The sequence below is a fragment of the Anabrus simplex genome, chromosome 6, assembly GCF_040414725.1.
Source record: "Anabrus simplex isolate iqAnaSimp1 chromosome 6, ASM4041472v1, whole genome shotgun sequence".
NCBI classification, from domain to species: domain Eukaryota; kingdom Metazoa; phylum Arthropoda; class Insecta; order Orthoptera; family Tettigoniidae; genus Anabrus; species Anabrus simplex.
Genome location: NC_090270.1, coordinates 175,525,866 through 175,545,856, shown reverse-complemented (window position 1 = coordinate 175,545,856; position 19,991 = coordinate 175,525,866). Strand labels below are relative to the sequence as shown.

Here is a 19,991-nt window from a genome sequence, read left to right as displayed (position 1 = left end):
TCTAAGTTCGGCCCCTATGGACTTCTTAATCATACTATTATTTGCGTTCTCTCTACATAAATTTCATTTCTCGTAACTTCATTCATTCAACTTGACATTTCTTAACACTACGGAAAATGCAACGGCACAGTGATAACTCAAAACTGAAGATGTTACAGAGGTGAAAATTGGCATTTGTTGTCTCCTTTAAAAATAAAGAAATTTGTATTTCTTTGTTTTCAGAAAATCCAGTTAAGGATGCGGGGGAAAGAATTGAAAGTTGAATTCTTTTTATGAGGATACTTATATATTTCAAAAACTAAAGATGTCGTAGACGTTAAAATTGGTATTTGGAATATCCTTAAAAATAAAGAAATACGGTTGTTTTTTTTTTTCGGGAAATGAATTCTGTTTATAAGGATACTTATATATCATAAACCTAAGATGTTACAGACGTGAAAGTTGGTATTTTAAATCTCTTTTAAAAACAAAGAAATATGTGTTTGTTTTTGGAAAGTTCACTTAAGGAGCGAGATTGGTGGAAAGAAGTGAGGAAGAAGTTGAATTCTTTTTATGAGGATACTTATATATCAAAAACTGAAGATGTTACAGACGTGAAAACTGGTATTTGGAATGTCCTTTAAAAATAAAGAAACACGTATGCGTTTGCTTTCGGAAAATCCATTCAGGTGAGTAAACGAATTGGAAGAGCGGGTGAATTTTTAAAATGAGTACGGCATATCTATAGCACATGTCAAAAAATTAACATGTTACGAACGTGAAACTTGGTATTTGATAAGTCCGGTAAAAATACAGGAAAATGATTTTTTGTTTTAGGAAAAGGGGGTGAAAATAAGTGAAAAAAATTTGAATTCCTTTTCATGAGGATACTTATGTCTCAAACTGAAGATCGTACAGATGTAAACATTGGTATTTGGAATCTATTTTAAAAATAAAGAAACATGTATCTTTCTGTATTCCTAAAATCCACTGTAGTGGGGTTGGGGGTGGGGACGACTGATAAAAGGGTTGAATTAGTTTTATGGGGATACTAATATCTCAAAACTGAATATGTTACAGACGTGGAAATTGGTATTCGCTATCTCTTTTTAAAATGAAGTAACATGTTGGCTTTTTGAGAGTATACTGTTTCTCACATGTACATTTCTATGTTGCTTTGTCATCCTAGCCCCAAAATTCAATACCACAAACGTGGTATACAAATAGTTTAATGGGTAAATGAAACTCAATTTTTCGGTAAGATTTTATACTTTAGAGAATTTCAGATGATGTCTTAGTACAGTACCGAGGAACAATTACTTTTTACAAATACACGCGAGCGAAGCCGTAGATAAGTGCTAGTTCTTTAATATAACGCAGGTACTTACCGAAACCGCTCCTTAACAATATCATTGAGGCAGTAATCCTAACCGGCAAAGAAAAAGGGAAATCGGTTTTCATACCAGGAATTCCATTGATCTCAAATGATTTGTCATTTAACTATTACAATCTCCAGTGAGATTAGCTTATATTATGAATATCAATAACTCTCAGAGTCAAACGTTCCACAATTGTGGAGTTAATTTGATGGATTCCTGTTTCTCATACAGTCAGCTCTACGCTGCATTCTTCCATGTCGGACACGCAGAAAATCTGTCTGTGCATGCGCCAGACAAGAAGACATCAAATGTAGTGTATAGGAATGTATGTTTATGAAATGACTTAAAATGTAACGTATTTACGTACCCGAAAAAAAATAAAAAAAAATGAAACAGAAAAAATGGTATTTTAATGAACGTCTTCTATATTATATACAGAAAACCGCACGCATGTACAAAAATACCTAGCCAAACGGGTTGTCTTCAGCTAGCAATAAAAAATGATAATAATAATAATAATAATAATAATAATAATAATAATAATAATGCTCGTTTAGAATCCCGTGAGTTATTATCAATCTCATTAACGCCAGAATTTTGTCCTAAGAAAGGGTTATCTTTGTAAAAAGAATAAACTGGCATGAGCCGTTTGCAGCTAGAAATCATCAGTGCCACAATTAGATTCCTCTACTTTGAGAATAGTGGGTAATCATCCGGTCAACATTTTTTCTAGAATGTCAATGATGTAGATTATTTCTACGTTCAGCGTTTACCCTTCATTTTCACTTCTTTTCCATCGTAAGAATTCGCTTTTCTATACTAAATGCTCCTAGATGTTAGGCCCCTGTTCGTCAAACCAGTATTCTGTGCGGAAAATGTTTTACAATACACATCTTATTGCTTACAGAAGAGCCTGAGGTCTGTTACCGAAATGTTGGTTGTTTCTCTATGCTGGAGCCGTGGAACAGAATGGTGAACCCCAGGAACTCTTCTCTATTCGCAGTCAGACGTGTGCCAGCACCTTCGTCACCGAGAGCTCTCCGTACTAGGATCGTGCTGTACACCAGGTGAGTGAACGATTATCAGAGCTTGCCCTCCGTAAGCGCAGTGTCCATGCTAGAAATACCTGTACAACAGGTACAACACTCAGTCGGCTTGTACTTCCCCACGTTGCTGACTCAGGGCTGTGCACGCCAGTTACCTGTTTTGATCTACGATTGTTTGTTTTCATTGTTTGTCCAACCCTTGTCCCGTTTCCCTACGGGGTCGGGTATGAGGTGAGATGAATTTGTCGTGGCGGTTTTTTATGACCGGATGCCCTTCCTGACGTCAACCTCATCAGAGGAGTTAATGAGAGATGAAATGAATGACGTGATATATGATAGTAGGGAGAGGGTGAAACCCGGTGCCGGCACATAGCCTACTCCTGTCGAATAGCACCAAGGGGTCTGCTCAAGGCTTAACGTCCCCATCCGACGGACGAATCACCATCAACAGCGTCATATGCCCTCACTCCATATGAGCACTGCGGAGAGGTTTGGAATTTAATCCAGGCTTTTGGCACGCAATCTAGTGATTAGAAATTGTATACCACCACCTCCCCTACCCTGGCGGCCAACATTCTGATGGTGAAAATTTTTTCGACCAACGGGACTCGAACCGGCTAACCTCGGTGTTAGACCGTTTTTAGACTTCAGCGTCTTAACGATCATGGCCACCACGCTGTGACGTAAGAATCGATACATCATTGTGTTAGTGTGTGTGTGTATTTGTGTACATTTTGAATCAACATGGCTGCTGGAAGACATGCTACTTTCATCACAGCCTGTCTTCTTTTGTTTATAAAAGCTTGATGTTTAGCTACAGAAGCGATGTTGTGGTATACTCGGCAATATTCTGCTGCATAGGAGAGTTAGGCATGTTAAAGCAAATGCCTATTATTTTGTACTTCACTACTTATGGCTACCTTTAAAGTAATTACTTTTCTAATACACACTGATTACAATATTAGTCACATTTTATACAAATGCCGAGTTTAACATATTTAACCCAGGAGAACTCGCACTGATATTTTTTCGCCAGAACTCGCGCGCAGTCTTTTCGACCGCACAGAATCCATGGGCGATTATTTAATGCACAAATTATTTTTTCGAACACAATACACCGAAACGTCATATCATACCTTTATTACACAAATGTATGTCTAATCAGCTGAGAAAATATTCTACAAGACACAAAATAAAGACATATTAATTTCTATTGACTACTTTGAACATCTGTCCGTCAGAACTTACGGCTACTGATGTTTAAAAATTGGACTCTGGAAATGTAAAATGCAAACAATAATAAACATTAAAGAATGAAGACCCACTCAAGTCCCAATGCACCAGTCATTAGTAATTTTCATCACCTATGGCTGCTTCTGAACAAATCTCGGAACTAAACACTGAGTGCAATACAGGAAAACCGTTCAGAACTTGCCAGATCACACAAATGCTGAAGAATTTAGTCATCATCCCCCTCCTCCTGTACGATTTCAACACTTTTCTCCGCGCACTGGACACATGATGGCCATGTGTGCTCTTTACATATGAAACGTGAACATGAAACGCATTTAGTTTTGGTTTTCCGATTCTTCTTTCTGTCACAATAAGCACAGCGACCATTGTCTGTCTGATTTACAGTTTGGTGACGTTGGTCCTCTTTTCCAATACCCAAAATCCTACGCAAACGTATCTTTACGGAACACAAACATAAGAACAACGCCAAACGCAAGGCCTCGCGCGCGGTGGAAAAGACCGCAACTTCCGTCGAGGTCAGAGTTTCGTCCTCCCGGTAACAATGGACAACAAATTTAGATTAACTGTTACTGCACTAGCGTTGTCAACTCTCCAGCGAAGGATAAGAGAAGCTAGAGCAAGACGAGATGTAAGTTCATTGCAGATTGCAAGTGAATAAATGAATGTGCGGTCGAAAAGACCGCGCGGCGAGTCCTCGCGGGGTTAATTATGTAAGTCCTTTTATGAAAGAATACACTGGTGGGGAAAAAATCCAGACACAAACAAGTGGTAGGACCTCCAAAGTCAAGGAGAAGGATGTTGACGAATTAACTATGGAGAGTATCCATGAGCTACTCGGTGTATAGCCATCACCTTTGTAAAAATTATTCGGATGTTAAGCATTTGTGGGCCTTGGAATGAACTCTCTACGTTGAGTCTGGTTACTAATGGAGCGAGAGTTTCCAATACATACTTTGTCATTGCTCCGAAGACGATCCTGGTTGCAGGATAGAAACGCGTCGCCAGATTATTTACATTATGTGACCTAATATCCGCAAATTATTATAATGTCATTTAGTGGTCGTAAAAATCTACGTATTAAGATACACGCCTTTGATTTTCTGTAATATAATAACTAGGGACCGGGTATTTATGCAGTAATAGGTTAGAATGCAAACTTCCTGAAGCGAGTAACCGACACTTCCTACTAACCAAATTAGTTTGCAATCTAAGCGGTTACTGCATAAAAATCCGGGCCCTGATAATAACCTGTCCCTTATCCCATAATCCCCCCGCTCCCATAACATCTTTTTCTTGGTAATCTACCATATGTATTCTTTATATCTACGATACATGACCATATCTATTAGTGGCGTGCATTGTTCGAACTTGATACGGGTAACCAAGACGCAGGAACATGTGCCTTGCTGCACATGCAACCACTATCACGCATGAGTGGAGCGTGTAAGCTAACATGCCCGGGTTTGCTGCAACTCGTTCAACAGGGCACGTCCAAAGCGATGTTTGCATCCAGATTTGAGTAAGCCCTTGTTTACAAAGAACAAAAGCCGGGAATTCGGAGGTATAAAAGGGTGATGGAATGGTTGAGTTACGAGTCGGGGGATGCAGAGTGGGTCTCGGCCCACAAGTGGCCATGGCTGGTCCGTGGTCCGTCAGATCTACACTCCGATTGGTCAACCGACCAGACGAAAGGTGACCACTGCTCTACGCCTCTATATTCGGGAGACGGGGAGGTATCACTGTACGCCGTCGGCTGACCTCAAAATGGTCTTCCGAAGTTTCCCATTATCCTGGGGGAACAAGCATGAACTCAGTCTACCTATTCAGCCCATAAATTGCCAGATGTAGCTTGTGCATTCCAGCAACCAGTGCAAGCAACAACAGAAACTTTAGCAAAGCCAGAATGTTTTAACGAGTCGTGGGAGTCAGCTAGACGTTTATTAATTCATAACAATCATAACAATACATAAATACATAGTTTGCAATTCCTTCTCAATTTGGAGCTAGAGTTTTTGCACTAGCCATATCTCCTTGGATAGAGAACCTTGAGCAAAAAGGACCTTTAAATTAATTTTGAGGTTTATATTTAACTATTTGATCTGACATTAATTTTTCACGGTTTATATAAAAGTCTTTGGTAATGGCAACTATTGAAATATATGGCTTATTAATTAATAGTGTGTATTTAGTTTCTGTATATAGAGTAGTGAAGTACGCTAACCAGGAAGAATACACGTGGCAGCACGCGAACTTCATTAACCATTTCTCCGACAGGAATGATATTTCCAATTTTGCTTACATACGAGGAAGCCCCAGTCCAGTATAGTGTAGAAACACAGTCTAAAAACATGAGTTTAACTATTGACATTTTCATGTCTAGTCATGACTCCACCATCGTGACAAAAGCGTTATGTTTCGAGAAATAAAGGTACGCGAGAATAGCTTAGCATAGTGCGACTAAACAAGGACGGAGGGAGGCGAGCAAATCTACCTGTAACTCAGCACGTGAAGGAGCGAATATCAAGGAGCAAGCTCGAACGAACAAAAATCGCCTCTGAGAAGCAATGTTCGGTCATGGTCATATTCGACAAATATGAACCGAGCATTGAGCGTGTTTTGCATGACAAAATATATATCTATTCCTCTCGTAGTATTTTTCAGTTGCTTGACACAGACTGAAAATCCGATCCTGACCATCCTTCTGTGCGGTGAACCACATTGGTTTCCATCCAGCTTCCTCTGCACCATCGATTGCGCCCTCTTTTCCAAAATGCATGTCAAATTAAAAGATCGTGCATTTGATGGTTGGTTAATAAATGAAAACAGGCCCGTTCATGTAGTCAAGGGGCTAGAAAAATAGCTGCCCGATCATGTAGGCTCGATTCCATTCCATTTCTACTCCCAGTTCAGAAAGGGTTTGAGGATCTGGAACAAGATACACAACTCCAGGTAATGCAACAGACGATGGAAACTGTCAGTCCTCCCGACGATAACTGTCACGAAGCATTCAAAGGCAGGCAGATATGTACACAAAGGTGTAGTCCACGTTGAACTTACAGTAACATACACCTGGTGTTTTAAAATAGTAGGGGGAGAACAATTAGCCTTCTGTGTCAACTAACTATACGTGGAGAAGATCAAAATAGGCTCTTTAATTGGCTGAAGTAATCGTGAGTAGCCTCGCGATTTCCGACAATTATTGTCGTGATTTACCCTGCGCCAGCGGTTATCACTACTTGTGGGAGCTAATATTCATATTATTCCATAATCCTTGCAACATCGTGAGTAGCCTCGCGATTTCCGACAATTATTATCGTGATTTTCCTCGCGCCAGCGGTTATCACTACTGGTGGGAGCTAATATTCCTATTATTCCATAATCCTTGCAACATCGTGAGTAGCCTCGAGATTTCCGACAATTATTATCGTGATTTACCCCGCATCAGCGGTTATCACTACTGGTGGGAGCTAATATTCCTATTATTCCGTAATCCTTGCAACATCGTGAGTAGCCTCGCGATTCCTGGCAAACGCCGATTATCTGACCTATCACAGCATGTTTGTTATTATAATTGTATATTTGTTTTGTTTTGTCCACTACCAACAACACAAGAGTCTAAGTTGGAGGTGACCTCTGTGTAGACCATTTGTAAATAAATAAATAAATAAATAAATAAATAAATAAATAAATAAATAAATAAATAAATAAATAAATAAATTGGCTGAAGTAAGATACAGTTTTTATAATGTGCCCTATCGTTTGAACCCTGAAAGACTTCTTAAAGTGCTTTAAGCAACCCACACCACGATCAATTACTACGTGCGTGCGGTTGGTCTGTTTAGAGCCTGAGAAACGAGAATCATTCAGCAGAGCAGATTATATTATATCCTACTTCAAGCAGTCAAGGAGGCTATTTTAAATTTTATTTCGTGGGGTTATTTGGTAATAACAATAATGTTACTGTTTTTACGCCCCATTAACTACTTTTACGACTTCTTGAGATACCGAAGTCCTGGAATTTTGTCGCACGAGAATTTTTTAACGTACCGGTAAATCTACCAACACGAGGCTGGCGTATTTGAGCATCTTCAAATAGCACCACACTGAGCCAGGATCGAACCCGTCAACTTGTGTTCAGAGGGTCAACGCTTCTTCTGCCTGAGCCACTCAGCCCGACTGTAGGAAAATAACAGCAACAGAAGAGGGGGAGCTATTCTTCTCCGACTACTTCTGCTACAGGTGTATGTCACTCTAACACTAAAATTGACTATAGTATGTATTAAAGTGTTGCGTTGAGGTATCCCCCGCAATCTCTGCGACATATCTTTCAAAGTGGGCCGCACGGCTGCAATACTTTTAGCAATAAACTGCCATATCCTTTGGATCTGATGCCTGTGAGTGATATGAATACACTCTTGTTTCATTCCAAACTGAATCTCTTTCACAATTCGTTAACGTTCCCGTTTACCACATCAAGCTGTTCTTGTACTTCTGCCCCGTCGTTTCTCCTAAAATAACTTTGTGTTCGTTCTACAAACTGGTTTTTCTGCTACCATACTGTTCATCACTATTATAAACAGTAACTATGACAGAAGACTTCATTGTTTCAGACCAATTTCAAATCATTCTATAAAATATTTTTATTGTGCCATTGTTATCACATATTTTCCAATGCATCGTTTCAAACTTCCCCACACTTTTGCGCTGAGGACAAAATTTTCGTAACTGTAGATATTTTCTAAATCAATTTTCGATTCTCCCAATATTGTTTTCCCTATCTCATCTCATAATGACACCGTGCTATTGATATTCCAATTTTGAAACATAAAGGGTCTTCTTGTAGTTGCATTTTGACCCTTTCCATTCTTGATTCTTTTTTAAAATGTCTAAATATTCAATATTCATTATCCTTTAATAATTACTCCATGTTTATAATATTCTCTTGAAAATAGTCATTATAATACACCATGCTAGTTTTTTCAAACCTGTTATTATTTCCACACTTCCTTGAGTAGCCGCAGTTGTCAAACGCATTTGGAGAGGTCTAAGTGTCTTGATGATTTTTACTGAGATCCATCCATTCCCCTAGCATTCTCTACTGTCGCATTTATTACTGCCGGCTCCATTTCTGTCGTACCAATATATCTTCCTAACTGGTCTCCTACTTTCAGTATATCACCCTCCTAATTTCAGCATTCGCCCTATTTTTACCATAGTATACTCTTACATTTAAAAATTCATGAAAATATGCTTCCCTCATCCATTAAATAGGATAGTGTAAGTCTTCTATTAAAATGATTTTGGATGCTGAGTGGGATGAAGGATTAAGCTGGAGTGAAATGTTATTTAATCCTACAGGCGAGATCGAAATCAGTGGAGATGTTAATATCAATGACTGCGCTGCCATGGTGGAAGAACGGAAATGGTTATGCATTTGATGACAATAATAAAAATGTTTCTTTTTCAACTTGCTTTACGACGCACTGAAACAGATAGGTCTTATGGCGATGATGGGATAGGAAAAACCTAGAATAGGGTGGCCGTGGCCTTAATTAAGGTACAGCCCCAGCATTTTCCTGATGTGAAAATAGGAAACCACGGAAAACCTTTTATTTTGCTAGTTGTTTTACGTCGCACCGACACAGATAGGGCTTATGGCGACAATGGGGCAGGAAAGGGCTAGGAGTAGGAAGGAAGCGGCTGTGGCCTTAATTAAGGTACAGCCCCAGCATTTGCCTAGCGTGAAAATGGAAAACCAAGGAAAACCATTTTCAGGGCTGCCGATAGTGGGGTTCGAACCTACTATCTCCCGAATACTGGATACTGGCCGCACTTAAGCGACTGCAGCTATCGAGCTCGGTCCACGGAAAACCATCTTCAGGGCCGACGACAGTGGAGTTCGAACCCAATATCTCCAGGATTAGTAAGAATGTAACAAGGGATACATTTCTTGAAAATAGTAAAAGAAAATCAGCTTACGAGACTTGCGAGTGTGCCTGACAGTGTACAAATAACAAAATTAAACCAGTATAGCAACAACCGTAACATATAAGATAAATTCGAGCACACTATGGCAAAGATTAACGGCTGCTGAAGGAGATAGTACGGTGGAAAACAAAACTACACGAATTTGCCAGCGAATATACCCCGTAATCTAGGACTCCAATATACTGTATATTTTCATAAGAATATCAGCGCACGTACTGTGTGTGAAGATAAAGGTCCTGAATTTTACAAAAACGCTAGCAGACTTCACGTAAACATTTGTAGAAATAAATAAATAATCCGTACGCACAAATAAAGAAGTGTTTGGGTTCATTCTTTATGGAAGTAAATTCCATCAGTTTCAGGGTGTGAGTATCACACAAAGTGGGCTAGATTGACAACTATGAAATTTTAAGGTGATGGTGCAGAATGATTAACGAGTCATTGACAATGCCTATTGTGATATTGTTGAGTGCATTTCAGGGGAGACCTAACCCTTTCATGATATTCCAGGTATATTTTGTAGTACCTCCCCTGCTACAAAATAGCAATCCTTTAACTAACCCCTTAGGGGCCGATGACCTTCGATGTTAGGCCCCTTAAAACAACAAGCATCATCATCATTTAACTAACCCATGTTCAAGTCCGATGCTGAAATATTCACTTAAATATGGGAGGCATTGCTCATAAATATCTCGCTTTTCCCTGTCAATCTCAGTTACCTACTCAAGGTCTCTTTCAAAACACGTAGTTGGATGCAACACTAAAGCCGTGTGCTTGTTTCGAATGAAGAAAATGATGCCCGCTCTTCTATTCGACCTTACGAGACAAACAATGAACTTCTTCGTAAACTTGCCACTTTATTTCTAAAATGTTTTCATTCCTCCCCGGAAGGGGAGACGGTGACGCCGTCTCTCAGGCTGGGAGATTTGTTGCGGTGAAGGAGATTTTCGGAGAAGGTGAGGTGGTTGGCGGCCGTGGCCTATACTAGGAACTGTGCCGGCATTCGCCTTAGTGCAGGTGAATGGAAAACCACGGAAAACCATTCTCAGGACAGCCGACAGTTGGGGCAAGCCGTGAGATCCAGCCCGGTTCCGACTCCCGAATGCAGAGGCGTAGAGCCACGGTAGAGCCGTGGCCACCCCTCCTCTGCTCGGTTGGCCGGTCAGAGTGCAGAGCTATTGAACCACAGACCAGCCGTAGCCACTTAAGGGCAGAGACGCACTCTGCAACTACCAACCCACTTTATTTCTCTCAAGGCTGATGTTAAAGCTGATCTAACCCTGTGATGACTAATGGCGTTTACGGAAATGTACCAATATTCTTTTAGTTTAGATCCAGCACATACTTCGTTAGCCAAACCAAACTCTGTTGTAAAATAATATCTTGCAAAACATACGGTTTGTTATCAGGTAGGGTGTCACTATAGAGACCATCGAGAAGACCAGAGCATTGAAGTCACGAACTGTATTACTGCCACTTCAATTGCTGCTGATCTATTGCATAATATCGACCAATGTTGAACCGTGACCAAACAGGATACTATCAGTGACTGGTAAGAGGACGACTGATAAGTAATATGTTGCACTTTTGATGCGTCTATCCATGTCAGGAGGCCTTGAAGATGAAACTGTACATATGTTTACAGAAATTTGTGGCAGACTTTGCAAATGTATTCTCCAAACATTACAACGTAGCCAACCGCCGATCACAGAATTCGAGTGCAGTACAAATAGCTCGCGTGCTCTCCTGGATGCATATCGGTATCACAACTCAGAGGAGCAGTTCTTCAGTTATTGAATTTTGTCGGTAGAGGCAGAGTGGGTTGTTGTCCCATATGCTCTGTACTCTGACCGGCCAACCGAGCAGAGGAAAGTTAGCAACGGCTCTGCCGTGGCTCTACGCCTCTGCATTCGGGAGACGGGCCTGGGGCACAGTGCCGGACTTCACGCCTGGTCTCACCCGTCGGCTGTCCTGAGAATGGTTTTCCGTGGTTTTCCATTCCCCTGCACTAAGGCGAATGCCGGGACAGTTCGTAGTGTAGGCCACGGCCGCCCACCCCCTCACTTTCCCCGCACATCTCCTTCACCGTAACAAATCTCCCGGCCTGAGAGACGGCGTCACCGTCTAAGAGGCCCGCCTCCCCCTTCAGGGGAGGAATGAAAACGTTTAGTAGTTAGTAGTTAGTTATTGCTAGTTGCTTTACGTCGCGCCGACACAGATAGGTCTTATGGCGACGATGGGACAGGGAAGGGCTGGGAGTGGGAAGGAAGCGGCCGTGGCCTTAATTAAGGTACAGCCCCAGCATTTGCCTGGTGTGAAAATGGGAAACCACGGAAAATCATTTTCAGGGCTCCCGACAGTGGGGTTCGAACCTACTATCTCCCGAATACTGGATACTGGCCGCACTTAAGCGACTGCAGCTATCGAGCTCGGTAGTTGTTGAATTTATGATCTGGACAAACTGGAACTAGTTTTTCAGTGAAAATCTTCGACAACAGAAACGTAAATTTGAGCACATTGATCATGCCACCTAAAGTCTAAAGAGTATATGAGCTAAGATGGGGAGTGTGCCATGGCACGATCTTCATTGTCAAGTATACGATCAGTTGAGTGCATGCCAATAACAAACCTATGATTCCTTACGTGTGAAAATCATCCAGATAGGACAAGCTTTCTCCATTTTTAAGGAGTTGGACATTATTTTTTAAGTCCCGTACGCAATTGCGTTCCAGTGCCGTAATTATAATATACTCGTGGTGAGAGATTGAACCTTGTTTTCAACACGGTTTGTCTTTAACGTCGTACAGACACTGATAGTATCTCAGCGTAGCGGTAAACGTAAGTACTGAGTTAGGACTGGAAAGGTTGCGGTCGTAAGCTTAATTAAAACATAAACCCGATAATTGCCAGTTTCTGTGAACACAACCATGCTGTTTAGTGAAATATGTATACGACATGTGCAACGTCATGATAAAATGGATATTCTAAAATGTCTTACAGCGCACAGGTACATGGAATATGATGATAACGGCTACAAACTTAATGAAAACCCAACCAATTTTATTAGTGTTGAACTAGGGGTTGCAGACCATTGAAGAGTGACGTACATTATACGTATTCACTTTGTTCAGTACATGTCCCTCCTTCACTTTGACTGTCGTAGGGAGCTCCGGTAGCTTCCCTAGTGAGGAGACTATTGGTTTCACACGGGTTCCCATTTCAGTTCCAGGTTTGATGACGTTCTTGTTCTTCCCTTTACAGAGCCACTCCGAGGGAAGGAAGTACGTTTTACGAGGAAGGCAATTACAATATACCGCAAGACTTCAATACTGCACTAACCAACTACTTCATTGTACATGGATATGCCCGCGATGGCCAAGATCCTAATCTACACGCCATAAAAAATGGCCTCTTGGACAAGGTTTGTCAAATTATTCCTAGAGTTATACTTATATATATATATATAAAATTTTTTGCTATTTGTTTTACGTCACACCGACACAAATAGGTATTGTGGCGGCGATGGGATAGGAAAGGCTTAGGAATGGGAAGAAAGCGGCCGTGGCCTTAACTAAAGTACAGCCCCAGCATTTGCCTGGTGTGAAAATGGGAAACCACGGAAAACCATCTTCAGGGCTGCCGATAGTAGGGTTCGAACCCACTATCCCCCGGATGCAAGTTCACAGCTGTGTGGCCCTAACCGCACGGCCAACTCGCCCGGTACAGAGTATTTTAATAGTAGTTGTAGGTGATATTCACAAAGAACATAAACACCGTCCCAAATATATGAATCTATCAAGAACTTTATGCTCCATCGATTAGTTCAAATTCTTCCGAGCTATGAGGTTTTCTCTGTGACCACCTTTGAACTTCCTTACAATTTATATTTTCTTTAACGTCGTACAGACACTGACAGTATCTCAGAGTAGCCGAAAACCTAACTACTGTAATAGGATTTGGAAGGTTGCGGTTGTGAGTTAATTAAAACGTAGACCTGACAATTGCCAGTTTCTGTAAATACTTCTATGTCTGTGGACTGAGCTTATAATTCCTAAAATCCATTCCGTAGGACTATGATTATCATGTTATTGGATTTACACCCTACTAACGATTTTATGGTTCTAGGAAATGTCAATGTGCCTGACAGTTTTGACCGCATGAATTATATCCCATTGAATTTGTCAACACGATTCCGACTCGTTGTATTAATGGCCAGCGTACTGCTCTTCGGTTATAGGGTACCGTGTTCGATTCCCGGCCGAGTCGAGGCTTTAATCGGTTCTAATTAATTCTTCAGGCTCGGGGACTGGGTGTTTGTGTCCGTCCCAACACTCTCCTCATCATATTCAGACAACATACCACACTACCAACCACCACAGAAACACGCATAGTGATTACAACCCTCCATATAGGGTTGGCGTCAGGACGGGCATCCGGCCGTAAAACAGGGCCAAATCCACATTTGAGACGCAGTTCGCACCCTCAACCCAACAGGTGTTGGAAAAAACGGTAAGAATAATGAAGACGAAGAAGAAGAATGTGTCAACACGAGGTTGGTGTATTTCATAATCTTCAAATTCCACCGGAATGAGACCTCCAACCTCCGCAACTTGGCTGGTTCGACCCTGGCTCAGTCCCTTGAAAGGTGCTCAAATACGTCAGCCTCGTGTCGGTAGATTTATTCGCACGGTAATGAATTCCTGCGGAACAAATGTCGGCAACTCAGCGTCTCCTAAAACCATCAGAAGTAGTTAGTGGGACGTAAAAACCATAACATTATTATTTATTACCTATCTACTTCGGCTCTGAAACCCAGCCACATAGATGGTCTGTCGGATTTTAAGAATATATTTATAGAAATGATTCTTCTTTTTTTTCCATTGTCCATGTTTTGACTTCCAGAATGTACTGTTGAATAAAGAGATTCGCATTAATATCCTCCCGTCGCCGCAAACCTTCGATGTGTTAGAGCGACGCCAAAACACTGCAAATTATAAACTTACAAAACCCTATGTTTCCACTACTGATCTCATCTGCGGACATTTCCTCTATGTTTTCAGCATGAAGCGAACGTGTTTATGGTGACGTGGGGCACGAAGAAGGGACCAGAGGGCTACGCGCAGTCCGTGTCGGACATCAGAGTTGTGGGCGCCGAGATAGGCATGTGAGTGATGCTTACCATGGTTCTCACTCTAAATATCCTCTGAGTCTAGACAAAATATTCAAGTACCGTAAACGTTTCACATACATACATACATACATACATACATACATACATACATACATACATACATACATACATACATACATACATACATACATACATACATACATACATAAATAAATAAATAAATAAATAAATAAGCACCCTAAGGACCATGGCCTCCTGCTCAGTGTAACTCGTCAAGTGAACAGTTCCTGAGGAGCATTATTATGTACGTTATTTCCAGATTTATTTCGTGAGAACGTGTTATTGCACCTTATACAGTTGTGCAGTTTCACTTTCGAGTGGATGCAATTGTGTCTTTCGAGATCGACAATTCGCGAAAACGTACTATTACATTATTGACATTTGTACAGTTTATCCCCAGGGAAGGTTGAGATTGCTTTTTTGTTAATGCATTTGAGAAGAAGAACTTCTTTGAAGAGCTTATTGATTTTGTAAACCAGATTAAATTAGGAAATGAAGAAGCGGGAATAATTTATAATAGGTGATTTCAACGCAAGGGTTGGCTTAAATAATACATTATGCGATAAAGAAACTGATGAAATATTAATAGAAAGAAGGAGAAGCAAAGACAAAGAGTGTAACAAAAATGGAGAGAAATTACTGGACATGTGTGCGATAGAGGAATTGTACATCTTGAATGGGGGCTGGTCGGGGGACGAATCAGGTAACTTAACATACATAGTCGAGTCAGGAGGGAGTGTTATAGACTTTGTGTTGGCATCTAGGAAGGTTTTAACTTATGTTAAGTGCATTCAGGTAAAAAATTGGAGAGCGTCTAATCATTTCCCAGTTGCTATTCGATTACTGAGAGATGAAGGTAAACAAGAAGGAAAACAATATTTCAAGTACGAACAGAAATTCCTCATAAACGTGCCACTGTAGGGGTCTCTTGCGAAGTATCAGGCCTGTTGTGTTTTCTTGTGTTGTGTTAACAGATATATCCATTTCAATACTTTGGACGTAATATATTTAAATATTTAAAATATCCGTGGATAATCATGCGGAAGCGGGTGCGGATGAGGAAATGCGGATGTGGAGCAGATGCGGATAATATTTTGTATATCCGCGCAGGGCTGTCACTATATATGTAGATAGATATGTCACCCATGTATTACTCATAACATTCTGTATGTTCACGTGGTCCGAACATTAAACCACCACAGGAATCAACAAGAGTATGAGGTTCATTTGGAGACACCTTATATTTATTTATTTATTTATTTATTTATTTATTTATTTATTTATAGATGCCAAGTTTAGAGCTCTCGACTTTCTCTTATACTTATCCATAACATAGATAGTGCCATCATTGGGGCCGATGACCTTCGATGTTAGGCCCCTTTAAACAACAAGCATCATCATCATCATCATAGTGCCATCATTTGAAAATTACTCTACAATTACAAACTACATGGAGTAATGAAATACAGCAAGTGATTGTGTTAAAAATGATGATATTCTCTATTTATATTTTAACCTAATGGCAGCTCTACATCATACACACTGTCATCTAATCTAATAATCGCACAGAATGTTTACGTATTTAAGAGGATATCTCGACAACAAGGCCACATAAATGAGGCTATTGCAGTGCTATTACGTGTAGGCCTACGTTCAGAGAGGGAAAAATAAAATCCTCATAGGCGGCAATACGAAAATACCTACAATTTGGCTTATAATTTGGCGTATTTAGGTAGCAATAGCAGAGATATGGTTTGTAAATGGTTGCTAATGATAATCAACAGAAAATGCGTCAAGCAACGGCACACAGTCCAGCCTGAGAGAGAGAGAACTCATAGCCTTGCATCAGACACCAGGCAGGAGCGCCTGTTTACCGATAAGTGTCTAAGGGTAACAGAGTATAAAAAAGGCTAAAATTTGAGGATGGTGTAGATTCATTGAGCGGTCGGTATATAAGCGTCTCAGTGCGCAGATTTCTTAGATTTTAAGTTTTTAGACAGCAGATTTTCTCAAAAAAGGGACACGCGTGTCCCAAAGTTCAAAGAATGTGTAAATCTTATGCATTGTCTTCTGAAGTTTCATTGCTTTCTCTACCCTTGTATCCGCTCGTTCCACATCAAAGAAACACATTATTGAAAGAACGAATGTTTGTATACGTTTTTCATACTATGAGGAAGAATGTATTCAATTTTAGATGATGAAGATGGACATCGACTTTTCTGCAAACATTCGTTATGTGATCATTTCTGTTTAATGTGACTGCCTGCTTACACTGATGAGAAAATTGGAGATAGCTACCGTTTTGGCAAAATTGTGCTGTGGTCGGAATTGTGCTGTGGTCAGCCTGATAAATACCGTATGATAGTACGGCATAGCACGTGACTGCGATGTCGTCAGACTTAGTGGTGGTGGTGGTGGTGGTGGTGGTGGTGGTGGTGGTGCTGATTATTATTTTAATAGGAAGTACAACAAGACAACCATCCTCTATACACTACTCAGAAATAAAATAAATGGGTACGACACACGCTCCAAAGTCTGGGACGACATTACGAGAGGCAGGGGATGTCGTCGATGTTATTCAAACACAGGAGTTGACCACAGGATTGGCAAGACACGATATGACACCTAGCTATACCTGTACCACAGAGAAACAGAGTAGGCGTGATGTGATGGGCTGTACTATTGCGATTGCTTGTATTTTCTTCTGGATAATTAAGAGGCAATTCTATTTTACTCAGGAGCTAATTAATCAAGTCCATGCTGCATATTATACGTGTACAAAGGTTTTGATGTGTTTTGTTACCATACTTATTGAATTTCCCTCGAAATAAGTGGTCCAGTTGATGGGTATACCGGCCAACAATGTGTTTTTTTGTTGCAGGATCGTCGCCAACATGAGAAAGCATATGGGTGACAAGCTCCGTTTCCACTTGCTGGGACATGGACTAGGAGCCCACCTTGTGGGCTATGCGGGGAAGGAGGTCATCCTGCGAGGATATCACCCAGTGGACAGAATAACAGGTGAGTTTTGTAAATTGTTCATCTTGTCTGCACATTATAAAATTGAGCATATTGGCTAAAAGATCTTTCCATGTACATGGCTACTTTAGAGACCAGCCTGTCTCCCTATCTGCCTGCCCGTGTATACTGATGAGAGTGATGAGCAATGGATTAGAGATAGCTACTGTTTTGCAAAATGGCGCTGTGGTTGGCCCGGTAATTGTAGCAGTGTGGCGTTTCACCTGACCGCGGGGTTGTTAGACCTCTTACTGGCCATGTAAGTAACAGTGGACCACAGGATGGGCAAGACACGAAATCTATGCGCATTTGACTGCGGTCAGGTTAACGGTGCCAGACGTAAGGGTCATTCCATCTCAGAAGTCGAGCAGGGACTGGGCTTTTCAGAAGCCATAATAAGTCCACTCTGAGAAAATAACCACCAAGAGCAAATTTCATGACGTACGAGCCGATAGATGGGTCTAGAATGCAGCAGATCAGTTGCTAATTCAATGCTGAACACTAACGAAGTGTGAGCAGCCATACAATCCAGACCCATCTCCTAGCAATGGGGTAAGTTACAGGAGTCACCGTCCAACGGGGGTACCTCTGTTCGCCGCATGTCATGGGCACGGCCTTTGGATTTTCGAAATATAGAAAATGTGGAGAAAGTTCGTCCGGTGAGAGGAGTCAGGTACAAGTTGGTGCACGTCGATGGCTGTCACCAAGCGCATGAGACAATGGGTCCCCCTTGCCAGCCGGTGATGGTGGCTGTTCACGTGGGGTGAAATAAAATCCCTCTACATCTGCCAACATCCCTCACCGGCGAACTGCTCTCAGATCATGTCTGCCCATTTGTTCCACTCCGCAGAAAGCCTTTTACCTGTAGCAAAATAATGCACTGGTCCATCACTGCCGAACTGTGGCCGATTGGTTCAATGAACAATCCACAGTCATGAGGGCGCTTCCGAGTCCTGAAAGTCACCTGACCTCAGTCCTACTGAGCGCATCTGATATGCAAGCAAGAGGGATCTCTGCGCCCTCGACCCTACTCCAAACGATCTCCGTGAGTTATGGGAGGCTGTGCGGCGGTCTTCCCATTGCCGACGATACCTTGCGGATGTACTGCCACGTCACGCCACTTCCATCACCAGGGCGAAAGGAGACTCTGCACGTTACTAGCCACGTATCTTTAATTCAATTGTTCATCAGTGTATAATGTTACGAATAAAACACTGACTCTTGTTTGAACTAATTTAATCTATGATAGCCCAATCAGTACATACATACACGATTATATTACACAAAGAATGATAGCACCTCAATAATTACCGGCTATCTACCAACATTTCTTGTCCTCACAGCGGATATCCCGGCTGAGAATATTTACCTGGAACGGGCAATCCTTCCGTAATCCTGACTGATAGATTTCACATTTCACTTCGCTTCGCACACACGAGTCACTTCACACATCATCTGCAGGCTGTCAGTTTCGAACACACGAACTTCGGCTATCACAACACACGACAGCTGTGCACTTGGCTGGACTCCGATAACTCACACAATCAACACACATGATTGCTCCACACATTGAACTGATCAACACATATCACTCAACAAGGTAACACTACACAACACCAACAACTCTACTACGACCCAACACTATCGCTTGTTCGCGGCGAGGCTGCTTTTATATACCTGATGATGAACTCTTGGTATCCGGGATGAGCGCCCAGTATACGAGAGTTCTAGTTTCGCCTTCAAAAGAATCCACCAAGACACCAGACGAAGAGAACAACAGAAGCAGTAGCCTTCAGATATCCTCAGAATGGCCGGCAGCTCTCCAGCCTGACTCACTCATCACTTCCAGGAAATTCAGAACGGCCTTCAAGAGGGCTGACAGTCACCTGAACACGTGTCATTACTCGCCTTCCAGAGCCGATCGTCCCGATCAGTTATCTTCAGTTGTTCGCGATACGGCACCGATCGGTCCAGATGTACTACCTTTGGGCTCAGTTGTATGCGATAGATAACGACATGTATCGTATTTTTTCAAAATGTATTAAAGGTCTTCTGGGGCTTGGAAGACAAGCCTCTCTTCTTTATGGAATTATACATCCAAAATAGGTCGTTTTCCTTATATACCGTAGCCTCCGC

At 41.4% G+C, this 19,991-nt stretch overlaps 1 protein-coding gene across 2 annotated transcripts in view; it reads left to right on the top strand.

The window, feature by feature from the left end:
- The window catches only part of LOC136875625 (pancreatic lipase-related protein 2), an 89,823-nt gene that overhangs the window by 33,287 nt on the left and 36,545 nt on the right, over positions 1–19,991 (top strand). For both annotated transcript variants that reach the window (XM_067149165.2, XM_067149166.2), the window contains 4 exons: positions 2,266–2,425; positions 12,908–13,067; positions 14,707–14,810; positions 17,719–17,858. In XM_067149165.2, coding sequence (XP_067005266.2) covers positions 2,266–2,425; positions 12,908–13,067; positions 14,707–14,810; positions 17,719–17,858 — 564 coding nt within the window. The remainder of the gene's footprint in view (positions 1–2,265; positions 2,426–12,907; positions 13,068–14,706; positions 14,811–17,718; positions 17,859–19,991) is intronic.